Genomic DNA, 12,399 nt, shown 5'->3' with positions numbered 1-12,399 from the left:
GTCCTTTTCTCCAGCCTTTGTAGACCTGCCTGAGTTAATGCAGCATCTTGACAACAACTTTAAATACTGGAAAGGACTGGACGAAATGAAGCTGCGGAGCCTCCGGCCGCCCCCCGAGTAGCACGCAGCACCGCCCGGGCCCCGGAGCTTTAGCCCTCGGCTCGTTCGGAATTCCTGAGGCAGCCAGAGGCCCCGGGCCCTTGCAGTATTAGGCCGAACAGTGCCAGGTCTGCAGAGCCCGTGAGAGCACCTGGGGCCATCGGCGACCTTCTGTAGCCACCATGCAATGCCATTGCCACCAAGTGCGACCCGGTCCGCCCTGTGGGGCCTGCAGCAGGGGCTCTTCGGACAGTCCCGGGAGAGCCGGCGGCGCGGACTTTCCTCCCCGCGAGCTCAGAGGGACCCTCTCCAAAGGACGGGGAGGGGTTTTCTGCCTGTGACGGAGAATGTCCTGTCTCCACCCGCGTCCAGCACTTACAAGCCACGCCGGCGCTCCGCCGCTCGGAGCTTGAGGCCCTCCCCCGGGCCGAGAAGGTGCAGTCGCTGGCCGGGAACACTACTGAAGGTGACTGCGCTCTCACACTGAGCAGCGAATGAAAAACAAAGAAATTTTGAAGTTGATTATTAAGTACAAAGAAATTTTGAAGTTGATTAATATCAGTTATTAAAATGTTTTATTATTTATTTTATTAGAAGTTCAATATTTTCTATGAATTCTGAAATACTTCAAAGCCAAAGCCAACGTTAAACGCCATGACCAAATTTACATGATTCATATTCATTAAATATGTATTACTTGGTGTACAGACTTATTTTCATAATGCAAATTAAAACTATAAAATGACACCTTTTTACTGCACTACAGAAATATTTGTGTATGTTAGAGTCTTTTCTGATTGATGCTCATTGGGAAAAGCGGTCTTGGGGGAGAGCCTGAGTCTGAAGCCCTCGAGGAGAGCAGCTCCTCTGTACAGAAAGCAGAGCCCTGGGACTCTCTGGTCATCTGATCGGCTTTGCAGGTGACTCCCCAAAGTCAGCGAAATTAAGACCTAACACTTTTTCCCTAAAATTTTATAATTGAATTCCCATAAATCTGCCTTATTTTATAGTACATTTCTACAAGATATTCCCTATGAAAGAACAAAAATGGAGTATTTAGTGAACTGACATTTTATACCAATCTGTTTTCATCTGAAGTGGGAGTCTTTGATTCCAGAAATTTATAAAAGGTTCTGTATCTTCACATTTTGAGTAAGTGTAGTATCGTAAAAAATGACACAGGATGACAATGTCAAAATGCTTGTCGTTTCATTTTAAAGTTGTATTTTTTTTCCCGGGCAAAAATGAAATTAAACTATTTGTTTTTAAGAAATCATGTGTCATCTTTTCTTTGGAGTCTGATTATACTTAAAATAAGACACCTTTATATTACAGAGAAGATTAATCGTTAAATGACTTTTTCAGGGTCACAAAAGGACAGATGAATATGTTGAAAACTTCTCACCACTTGGTTCCCACTCAAAGCTGTCGGGGCTGGCGCCTCAGAAGTCCCTTTATAGACCCCTTTTCCCATGTGAAAACATCTGACCTAGGTTGGTAACTGAGGACAGAGGTGGGAGAGCGCCCTCTCCTCCCCTCCCCTCTAGGTGCCGGTAAAGAAAAGGGAATGACTTCCCCGAGCAACTCAACCATCAGGAAGTAGAGAGAGCAGTGCGTGCGACACCACCCGAACTCCACCATGACCTGAAAGAGACTAAGAGAAATGTGCCTAACATGTTTCAAGGGAGAAAAGCAGCAATAGAAACCATAAGGTAAACCAAGGTAGTTTTAAAAATAGGTAGATTTGAGAAAGAACCTAATGGACATTCTAGATAGGAAGAATATAGTCATTGAAGCAAACAGAAAACTTCACAGATTTACCAGAAGGCCAGACACAACTGAAGAGAGAAGTAGCACACTGGAAGACTTGGAAGTTACAACCCAGCACAGAGGTTTTAAATTAAAGCAAAATTAAAATACGGAAGGTTAAGTGAAATGCTTCAAAATACATCTGAATTAGATCAGTGAGAGAGGCACTAACTAAAGAAAGCCTGAGAGTCTTAAAGGGTGCTCTGAACCCCAAGTACGACAAGCAAAATCCATCTACACAACACAGTGCGGAGCTCCAAGAGGAAAACCTCACAGTCGTGAGAAAAGACGGAGCACTTACAAGGGAACTAGTGTTAGACTGCTGTCACTCCTTGGCCACCAGGGCCAGAAGACTTAGGAATAACCTCTTTGAAGTATGGAAGGAAACTGTCAGCCTAGAATCACATACTGAACGAAACTATTGCTCAAGAGTGAGGTGGTGGAGTACAGACAATTTTAGACATGTACGCAGCTCTTCGTAAACAGACCCCATGGAAAGAAATGCTGAAAGACTTCTCTCAAATGAGTCCAGAAAGAGCTGGGTTATGAAAGCAACAGTAAACAAAGAAACTGGTAAACATCTGGGCAAGGCTAAGTAAATACATCAAGTGGGGCAGAAATAAAAGTGATGTATAATCAGGAGGGGCAGGTATGCAGCAGGCTAAGTTAAGTGTTGCGGAGGACCAAGGAGATGTTTATTACAGACTTTCAATGTGATTACCTGGAAGTTAAGGGAAATTATCAAAGGAATAAAAGAATATGGGATTTTAAAATTACTAAAAGGAAAGCTAAGTGGAGAAGTAAAACGTAACGGGGCAAATCTAGGTGGCTCAGTCGGTTGAACGTCAGACTCGGTTTCAGCTCAGGTTGTGAGATCAAGCCCTGTATCAGGCTCTGCGCTCAGCAGAGTCTGCCTGAGAGTCTCTCTCCCCCTGCCTTGCGTGCTCGCTCACACGATCTCAAATAAATCTTTTTAAAAAAGAAAATGTAACTAACGCAACCTCTAAGAGATAAATGGAAAAATAAACTGTGAATAAGAGACAGAAATAAGCACAAGCACACAGCATGTACATCACACTAGACTAAAGATCCACGGCGCTGGTGGTACACGGGTTGAGAGGGAACCTACAGGAGTAACAAATTTATAAGCAAAATATAGAAAGAATGCCTAGAAATCAACAAGGGCAAAATATCAAGGTATTTTAGACCCTTCCGATTAACAAGTTTTTAGCATCTGACAATACCAAGTCAAGTGTTGATGAGGGGATGAGAAAATGCGAACTTTCAAACTTCTGTGTAGGAGGTTAAGAACCACAACAGAAAGCAATTTGGAAATACCCACTGAAGTTTCTCAATTCAGCAATTTTACTTCCAGATCCCAGAGAAATTTGCCCATGTGCACAAAAAGATATATTTAAGGATCTTCACACTCAGATTTTGTCACAGTGAAAAAGTAGCAACCATCTGAATGTCCTTAGTAGGAGAATGGATGAAGAGATCATGACTTCATACCCAGACCATGCTGTATTGTTGTAGACACTTTCTCCTCATGGTCCCCGCCTCTTGGGATCCACAACTTTGGGACGGACTTAGTAGTTTGCTTCTAACCAATAACATATGGCAAAAATGGTGGTGTGCCACTTTTAAGATGTGGCTAACAAAAGACAATGCTTTCCTAGGGCTGCCCTAAAAAGTGACCACAAATGGGTAGCTTAAAACAGCAGCAAGTTGTTTTCTCATAGTTCTGGGGATCAGAAATCTGCAATCAAGCAGTTGACAAGGTGGTTCCTTATGTAGGTTCTAAGGGGGGGGAACCATCCCATGCCTTTCTCCTAGCTCTTGGTAATTGCCAGCAACCTTTAGCATTCCTTGGCTCATAGATGCCTCCTTCCAATTTCTGCCTCCATTTTCACGTGGCCTCTGTGTATCAGGGTGACCTCTCCTCAGAAGGATACCAGTCATTTAGAGCCCACCCTGATTTCAAAAATTTCATCTCACAATCTGAGATGAAAAGACTATTTCCAAGTAAGGCCACATCCTGGGATTCTAGGGGATCTGAGTTTTGGTGAATACTTCAACCCATTACAGACAGTGATATCCATCTTGGGCACACGCTCTTGTTCTTTCTTGCTTGCTCTAAAGAGGCAAGCTACTCTGTTGTGAGCTGCTCCATGGAGAAGTCCACATGGCAAGGAAGTGAGGGTATCCTCCAGCCCACAGCCACGATGGAAGGGAGTCATGCTGCCAGCAACCACACGAGTGGGTTGGAAACAGATTCTGCCACAGTCGGGTCTTCGGATGAGACCACAGCCCAGCAGACACCTTGATGACAGCCTCAGGAGAGACCCTGAGCCCGACAACCCAGCTAAAGATCCACACTTGGATCGTACCCACAGAACTCGAGTACTAAATGTTTTAAGCCAGCCAAGTTTACCGTAAATGATTGCACACTAACAAGTAACGAATCCATGTACTGTGTACAGCAGTAAAAATAAAGAAGAGCTAGAGTTGTCAACTGGGAAAAAGCTTAAGATCAATACGAACGAAAAGGCTACATTGTAATAGGACACCAATCACTTCAATTTTTTGAATACCCAAGACAGTACACTGTTGTTCATGGAAAAAGTCATGGTGGGAGCATTAAAATGTCAGGGAAGTTTACAAATACTCTGAGTTAGCTTGTGCAACACTAAGGTCTCAGTGTCCACACACGGTAGAGAGCCAAAAGCTTTCCCACCAAACTCCCTCACGCCTGCATTTCCGTATCTAATTTAGGATCACCGGTCAGATGCAACTGCACGAGATTCTGGGTTTAGAAGGGAGTCAGAAGGGAGAGAAGCACATGGAGGCCTACGTTTTGTGTGTCAGGAATGGCGCTCTGCGCCAGCAGCCGCAGTGGAGTTCTGACTGTGGCACATGACCGTAAGGCTCTGGGGCCACAGCAGCGGACCTGGCCTCACAGCCCAGCCCAGCCCAGCAGCATGGCTTTAGGGAGACTTTCTGGGAAACTCAGCAAGACTCTGTTTCTTCAGTCCTTCCACTGATAAGTCCCTTCTGCTTCAACTAGATGGGGGAGTTGGGGTTCTCTGTTCTCAAAATTAAGGAATCTGACCAAGAATGCCACACCCCAGCCAACTTCTTCAAAGTGGTTCTTGGGGGCAATGGAGGCACGTGTATGGGGGAGACCTTCAAAGGGAACTATCCTCATTTTGTTTTTTAAAGTAAATATCTAAAGCAGACAACAAAATATTAATATTTATTAAATCTGGTGATGAGTATTTTTTAAATATGTTACTCTACTTTTTAATATGTTGAAATATTTTCTAATTTAGGTGGCTAGGAGAATATATTTAAGTAGAGAAAGTCTTTCTAAGTAGTGTGTCAAACAGAGAAGCCCTATGAAAACAATGAAGTCAACTATAAAAGTTAAAATAATTATATATACCAACCACAGTAATTCAAAAGAAAAGGGAAAGGTGTGTAATTTATTTTACAGAAAGCTTGCTTCCATGATACTGGTTTTGGAGACTTCTACTATAAGGAAAAAATTCAGTAGAAAAAAGTAGAAACATGAACAGGAAATTCATCAAAAACAGCAGTATAAGAGTTTCTTAAAAGTTTATGCTAAACCTGATAATTAAAACCAACAGGAGATATTTTTCACCTTTAAGATTAGTAAAGAACAAAAAGTTTGATGACAGAATGTGTTCACAAGAGTGTGTGGACACAGACACTGACAAGAGCAGAAATTGGTACAACCTCCATGGAGGGCAACTTTGTCAAATCTCTCCCGAGTCACAGACCCGTGTGTACTGGGACTTAGCAATTCTACTTCCAGACATATCTTAAGATACATTCACACACACAAGAAATGACACATACACAGATTTATTTAAAGCAGCCCTGCATGTAATAGTAAAAGGCTAGAAATAGCTTAAATGTCTACCATTGACGAAGAGTAAGTAAATATGTGGTGGTTTGCTCCCACAGTGGGGACTTTGCAGATAGAAATGAGAAGGTTCTTTGTGTTCCTTATAGGAAAAGATTATGAAGATGTGTTAAGTGTGGGTGGAGACGTAACAAATTGTGTGTGTGTGTGTGTGTGTGTGTGTGTGTGTGTGTGTAGAAAGCAGGGGGCGGGGGGACGAGCACACTAGAATTGTTTAAATGTTAAATAAGCTTAAAATCTGTTGCACATGCAGGAAACAACAGAGATTCCCTGTGGGAGAAGGCGTTGGTGGCTTGGGAACATGACTGGACAGGAGGCTCCTCCTCGTATGTCCATTGTCCCTTTTGAATTTTAAATAGTGCGCCTGACACATACAAAAGATCTGAAAAAAATGAAAAGGCACACCCTCTTTTCAGGATGAGTTAATTCTGCAAAGAGGCCATGTTTTTCTCCCTTAACTCGACTCTGAATTGAGCATGATTCCCAATTGAAATTTCCAAATCATTCTAATGTTCATACAGTATGTGAAGCAAAGTCAGGAAAATTCTGAATCCGAACAGCATAGAAGGATTAGGATAAGATACAGACACACATTAAAAAGCTGCCATTAATAAAGAGTGATGCACTGACCCCACTTTGGATGAGTAAATGGAACTGAATGGAGCCAGAAATGGGTCCAAACACACGTGTTTAATATGTGATACAAGCTGTGATCTCCCATCACTGGAGGAGAGATGGATTTATTCGATGTGTTGTTGGGATGACTCAGTATCAGAAATAATGTGCAAATTCTTTAAAAGTAAACAAAACACCAGGGTGGGCCATTTAGGGAAGATGATGTAGGAGGATCCTGAGCTCCCGTGTCGCACAGACATACCTAGGTGACAGCTCTGTATATACAACTAACTCTGAAACCCTGAGTTTCAGATCTTCCATGGTTAATCGCAGAGAAGAGGTCACACTTAAAAGGGGAGGGGCAGAGGCATAGTTGGGAACCAAACCCCCAGTGAGATGAACTACAAATGGGAAGGACACCACAAGCACAGAGAAGCAAGAGGATGGGACCCCATCCCTGGCACTTGGAAGAGGAGTCCCCATGACTTCTGGCTTTGAAAACCACAGGGCTTTAACTCTATAGGAGAGCTGGAAGGCAACAGGACACTAAGCCTTGCCTTAAAGGGCCAGCATAATACAGAACTTGGCTGAGACCCAGGACAGAAACAGCAGTTTGAGAAGTCCCTGGGCAGGACACGTGAGGCAGGTTTACTAACTAAGACCGTGTGCCGGAGGGGCAGGGATCTTCAGATTTCTCCAGAAACAAAAGAGCTGGTGGGCACCATTCCCTTCCCCTTCGTCAGCCTAGACAGACAGCCGCTTGTGGGAGTCGACGTGAGCGCTCTCCATCTCCATCTATCTAGTCAGCACTGCATACCCCACTCCGACGTCCCCCTGGGAACCCACCCCCTCCAACCACCGCCCTCTGCAGGCACCCCTGCAAAAGCAGCTCCTGTGCTGCCAAATCCTACAGGCAGCCCTGGCAGGAACCAGACCTTCTGGGTGACCCCTGCTCTAGGAAGGAGGGGAAATAATCTCCCCCCGCCAGAGTGCCTGCAAGTCGAGCAGCCGAGCCTCTTCCCTGGCTGCACGGAAGCAAGCCCTGCTGTTGGGTGTGCCCGCGACCAAGGCAGAGAGGCTATTGACCTGGAGCTAGTCTGAGTGCTGCCCCACCCACCAATGAGCCCACAGCAGCTTCGAGTCTCTCGGCAGCACAGGGACCAAACCCAGCACACCACGCCCACAGCAGGCAAAGCAAGTCATCAGAGCCAGCTGGGCTGACCAGTAAGGCACACGCTGCCCACACAGGAGATACCCCAGAGCACCTGGTCACCAGAGCAATTACACTATAAGGCCCCCCAGGATCTTTTCTATACAAGCCACTACTTTCAAGACCCGGAGACCTTCCTAATACACAGAAAGAGACCTAGAGAGTTAGACAAAATGAGAAGGCCAAAGAACTTGTCCCAAATGAACGAACAAGACAAATCAGAGCAAAAGAGCTAATTAAAATGGAGAGAAGTAACAGGCTTGATAAAGAACTCAATGGTCATAAAGATACTCAGTGGTCTTGAGAAAAGAGTGGAGGAACTCAGCAAAAACTTCAACAAAGAGAAAATATTAAGAACCAGTCAGAGATGATGAATTTAATAACTGAAATTTAAAAATACACTAGAAGGATTCAACAGCCAATTACAGGACACAAAAGAACAGATCAGCAACCTGGAGAACAGAGTAATGGAAAGCAACCAAGCTAAATAGCAAAGAGAAGAAAGAACAAAACATGAGAATAGGTTAAGGGAACTTAGCGACACTATCAAGGGTGATAACACTTGCATTTCAAGGATTCCAGAAGGAGAGATGGGGGCAGAAATTTTTCTTCAAGAAATAATAGCTGAAAAATTCCTTAATCTGAGGAAGGAAACCGACATCCATGTCCAGGAATCATAGCGAGGCCCAAACAAGATACCAAAGAGGTCCACACCAAGACACATAATTAAAATGGCTAAAAGTAATAAGGGGAGAATTTTGAAAGTAGCAAGAGAAAAGAAAACAGTTACACACAAGGGAAACCCCATAAGGCTATCGGCTGATTTTTCAGCAGAAACTTTGCAGGCCAGAAGATAGTGGCATGATATTATTCACAGTGCTGAAAGGGGGGAGGGGACCCCTACAACCTAAAGTACTCTACCCAGCAAGGTTATCATTCAGAATTGATGAAAACAGTCTCCTAGCCAAACAAGAGTCAAAGGTGCTCATTACCACTAACCTGGCCTTGTAAGAAATCTTCAAGGGAATTCTTTGGAAAGAAAAGGCCATAACTAGAAAAAAAATATTAAAAGAGGAAAAAATCACAAGTAAAAGCAAATATAGAATAAAGGTCGTGGATTAATTGCAACCTATAAAGTAGGGAGGTTAAAACACAAAAGTAGTAAGAAATCAATTATATCTAAAAAAAAATCAGTCAAGAAATACACAAACTGAAAAGATGTAAGATACAACCTCATATAAATAAGATGTGGAGTGGGAAGCAAAAATTCAGTGCTTTTAGAATGTGTTCTAACTTAAGCAACCATCAGCTTAATATATTCTACTGTATATTTAGGATGTGATATATAAACCTACTGGTTTATATATAGTCATACACAACTTTTAATAGACATACACAACAAAAAGAAAAAGGACTCCAAGCATAACACTAAAGAAAATCATCAAACCACAAGGAAAGAGAGAAAGAGGACAAAGGAAGAGAAAAACAACAATAAAACCTAGAAAACAATTAGCAAAATATCAAAAATGGCAGTAAATACACACCCACCAATAATTATTTTAAATACAAATGCTCCATTCAAAAGATATAGGGTGGGGGCGCCTGGGGGGGCTCAGTGTCTTGAGCACCCAATTCTTGGCTTCAGCTCAGGTCATGATCTCAGGGTTGTGAGACTGGGCCTGAGCCAGGCTCTGTGCTCAGCCCAGGGTCTGTTTGGGATTCTATCTTTCCCTCTCCCTCTGCCCTTCACACCCTCAAATAAATATATATATATATATATAAATAAATACAAAAAGACATAGGGTGACTTAGCTGGCTTAAAAAAAACCACAAGACCCATCTATATGCTGTCTATAAGAGACTCATGTCAGACCTAAAGACACATAAAGACGGACAGTAAAGGGCTGGAAAAACACACGATGCACGTGGAAGTAAAACAAAAACAAAACCAAAAAAAAACCAGCTAGGGTAGCATACTTTGATCCAACAAAACATATTTTAAAACAAAGAGTGTAACAAGAGACAAAGAAGGGCACTACTTAGTGATAAAGGAATCCATCCATCAAGAGAGTAATTGTAAAAAGCTATCCACCCAACATAGGGGCACCTAAGTACATAAAGCAAGTAAATATTAACAGACATAAAGGGAGAAACTGACAATAATATAGTAATAGGGACTTTTTAAAGATTTTTTATTTACTTATTAGAGAGAGAGAGAGAGAATGAGCACAAGCAGGGGGAGAGGGAGAAGCAGGCTCCTTGCCAAGCAGAGTGCCAGGTGTAGGCTCGATCCCAAGACCCCAGGGTCATGATCTGAGCCGAAGGCAGATGCTTACTGACTGAGCCACCCAGGCTCCCAGTAGTAGGGGACTTAAACATCCCACTTCCATCCATGGATAAATCATCCAGACAGAAAATCAACAAGGAAACAGATACTTTAAATAACACATTTGATCAGAGAACCTAACAGATATTCACAGAATATTCTATCCAAAAACAGTGGAATACACATTCTTTAAGTGCACATAAAACATTCTCCAAGACAGATCACATTAGGCCACAAAACAACTCTCTGTAAATTTGAGAAGATTGAGATCCTATTAAGCACTTTTCCCCCAACCACAATGGTATGAAACTAGAAATCAGTTATAAGAAAAATTGGAAAAACCACAAATATATGGAGGATAAACAGCATAATAATAACCATGAAGTCAAAGAGGAAATCAAAAAATTCATGAAGGCAAATGAAACTGAAAACACGATGATCCGAAATCTTTGACATACAGCAAAAGCAACTCTAAGAGATGTTTACAGCTGTACAGACCTACCTCGAAAAGAAGTATGTCAACCAAAACTTATACCTACAGGAGCTCAGAAAAAGAAGAGCAAAGACCAAAGCTAGCAGAAGGAAGGAAGTGATAAAAATTTGAGCAGAAATAAATGAAATAGAGACAAAATAAAATATGAAACCAAGAGCTAGTTTTGTGAAAAGATAAACAAAACTGGGGGCACCTGGGTGGCTCAGTCAGTTGATTGTCTGCCTTCGGCTCGGGTCAACAAGACAAAAGATAACACCCGTCATCTCAACAGATGCAGAAAATCCATTTGACAAAACACACCCATTCATGATGAAAACTCTCAACATATCAAGGTCAAACAGGGGAAACCCACAGCTACCATTATACTAAATGGTGGAAAGCTGAGAGCTGTCCCCCTAAGATCAGGAATGAGACAAGGATGTCCACTCTCTCACCACTTTTTTTCAACATAATACTAGAAGTCCCAGCCACAGCAATCAGACAAGAAAAAGAAATAAAAAGCATCCAAATGGGTAAGAAAGAAGTAAAACTGTCACTATTTGCAGATGACATGGTACTATATATAGAAAACCCCAAAGAATACACACACACACCAAAAAAAGCCACCTATAACTGACAACTTAATTCGGTAAAATTGCAGGATACAAAATTAATGTACAGAAATCTGTTGCATTTCTATACCCCGACAACAAAATAACAGAAGAGAAATTAAGAAAAAAAAATCTCATTTATAACTGCACCAAAAAGAATGAAATATCTATGAATAAATTTAACACAGGAGGTGAAAGACTGGTACTCTGAAAACTATAAAACACTGATGAAAGAAATTGAAGGTGACACAAACAAATGGAAAGACAGATCACGGTCATGGATTGGAAAAATTAATATTGTTAAAATGTCCACACTATTCAAAGAAATCTACACTTTTAATGCAACCCCTATGGAAATACTAATAGTATTTTTCATAGAATATAAGTAAACCTAAGGTTTGTAGGGAGCCACAAAATACCTTGAATACCTAAAGCAATCTTGAAAGAAAGAAATACGAAGCTTGAAGTATCACAATCCCAGATTTCTACAAAGGTCTCATAATTAAAACAGTGTGGTACCGGCACAAAAACAGAAACAGGTCAACAAGCCAGGACAGAGAGCCCATGGATAAACCCACAACTAATGGTAAATTAATCTATGATAAAAGAGCCAATAACGGGGTGCCTGGGTGGCTCAGTGGGTTAAAGCCTCTGCCTTCAGCTCAGGTCATGATCTCAGGGTCCTGGGATCGAGCCCCGCATAGGGCTCTCTGCTCAGCAGGGAGCCTGCCTCCCACTCTCTGCCTGCCTCTCTGCCTACTTGTTATCTCTGTCAAATAAATAAATAAAATCTTAAAAAAAAAAAAAAAGCCAATAACACACAACAGGGAAAAGATAACCTCTTCAGCAAACGGTGTTGGGAAAACCGGACCACCACCTGCGGCAGAATGAAACTGGACAACTTTCTTACACCAGACACAAAGATAAACTCAAAATGGATTAAAGACCTAATGTGGGGGCGCCTGGGTGGCTCAGTGGGTTAAGCCACTGCCTTCGGCTCAGGTCATGATCTCAGGGTCCTAGGATCGAGTCCCACATCGGGCTCTCTGCTCAGCAGGGAGCCTGCTGCCCTCCCTCTCTCTGCCTGCCTCTCTGTCTACTTGTGATCTCTGTCAAATAAATAAATAAAATCTTTAAAAAAAAAAGTGTTTAGGGACGCCTGGGTGGCTCAGTTGGTTAAGCAGCTGCCTTCGGCTCAGGTCATGATCCCAGCGTCCTGGGATCGAGTCCCACATCGGGCTCTTTGCTTGGCAGGGAGCCTGCTTCTCCCTCTGCCTCTGCCTCTGCCTGCCACTCTGTCTACCTGTG

General features: G+C 42.6%; 1 protein-coding gene across 1 annotated transcript in view; it reads left to right on the top strand.

Annotated features, from left to right (window-relative positions):
- PDE8A (phosphodiesterase 8A) overlaps positions 1–1,372 on the top strand; it is a 151,283-nt gene extending 149,911 nt beyond the window's left edge. The window contains exon 22 of the mRNA XM_047735315.1: positions 15–1,372. Within this exon, the coding sequence (XP_047591271.1) occupies positions 15–121 (107 nt within the window). The 3' untranslated portion in view covers positions 122–1,372. The remainder of the gene's footprint in view (positions 1–14) is intronic.
- Positions 1,373–12,399: the final 11,027 nt, after the last annotated feature.

Source organism: Lutra lutra, chromosome 7 (assembly GCF_902655055.1).
Source record: "Lutra lutra chromosome 7, mLutLut1.2, whole genome shotgun sequence".
NCBI lineage: Eukaryota > Metazoa > Chordata > Mammalia > Carnivora > Mustelidae > Lutra > Lutra lutra.
Note: the sequence above shows the minus strand (reverse complement) of the source record. Positions and strands in the feature narration are given on the sequence as shown.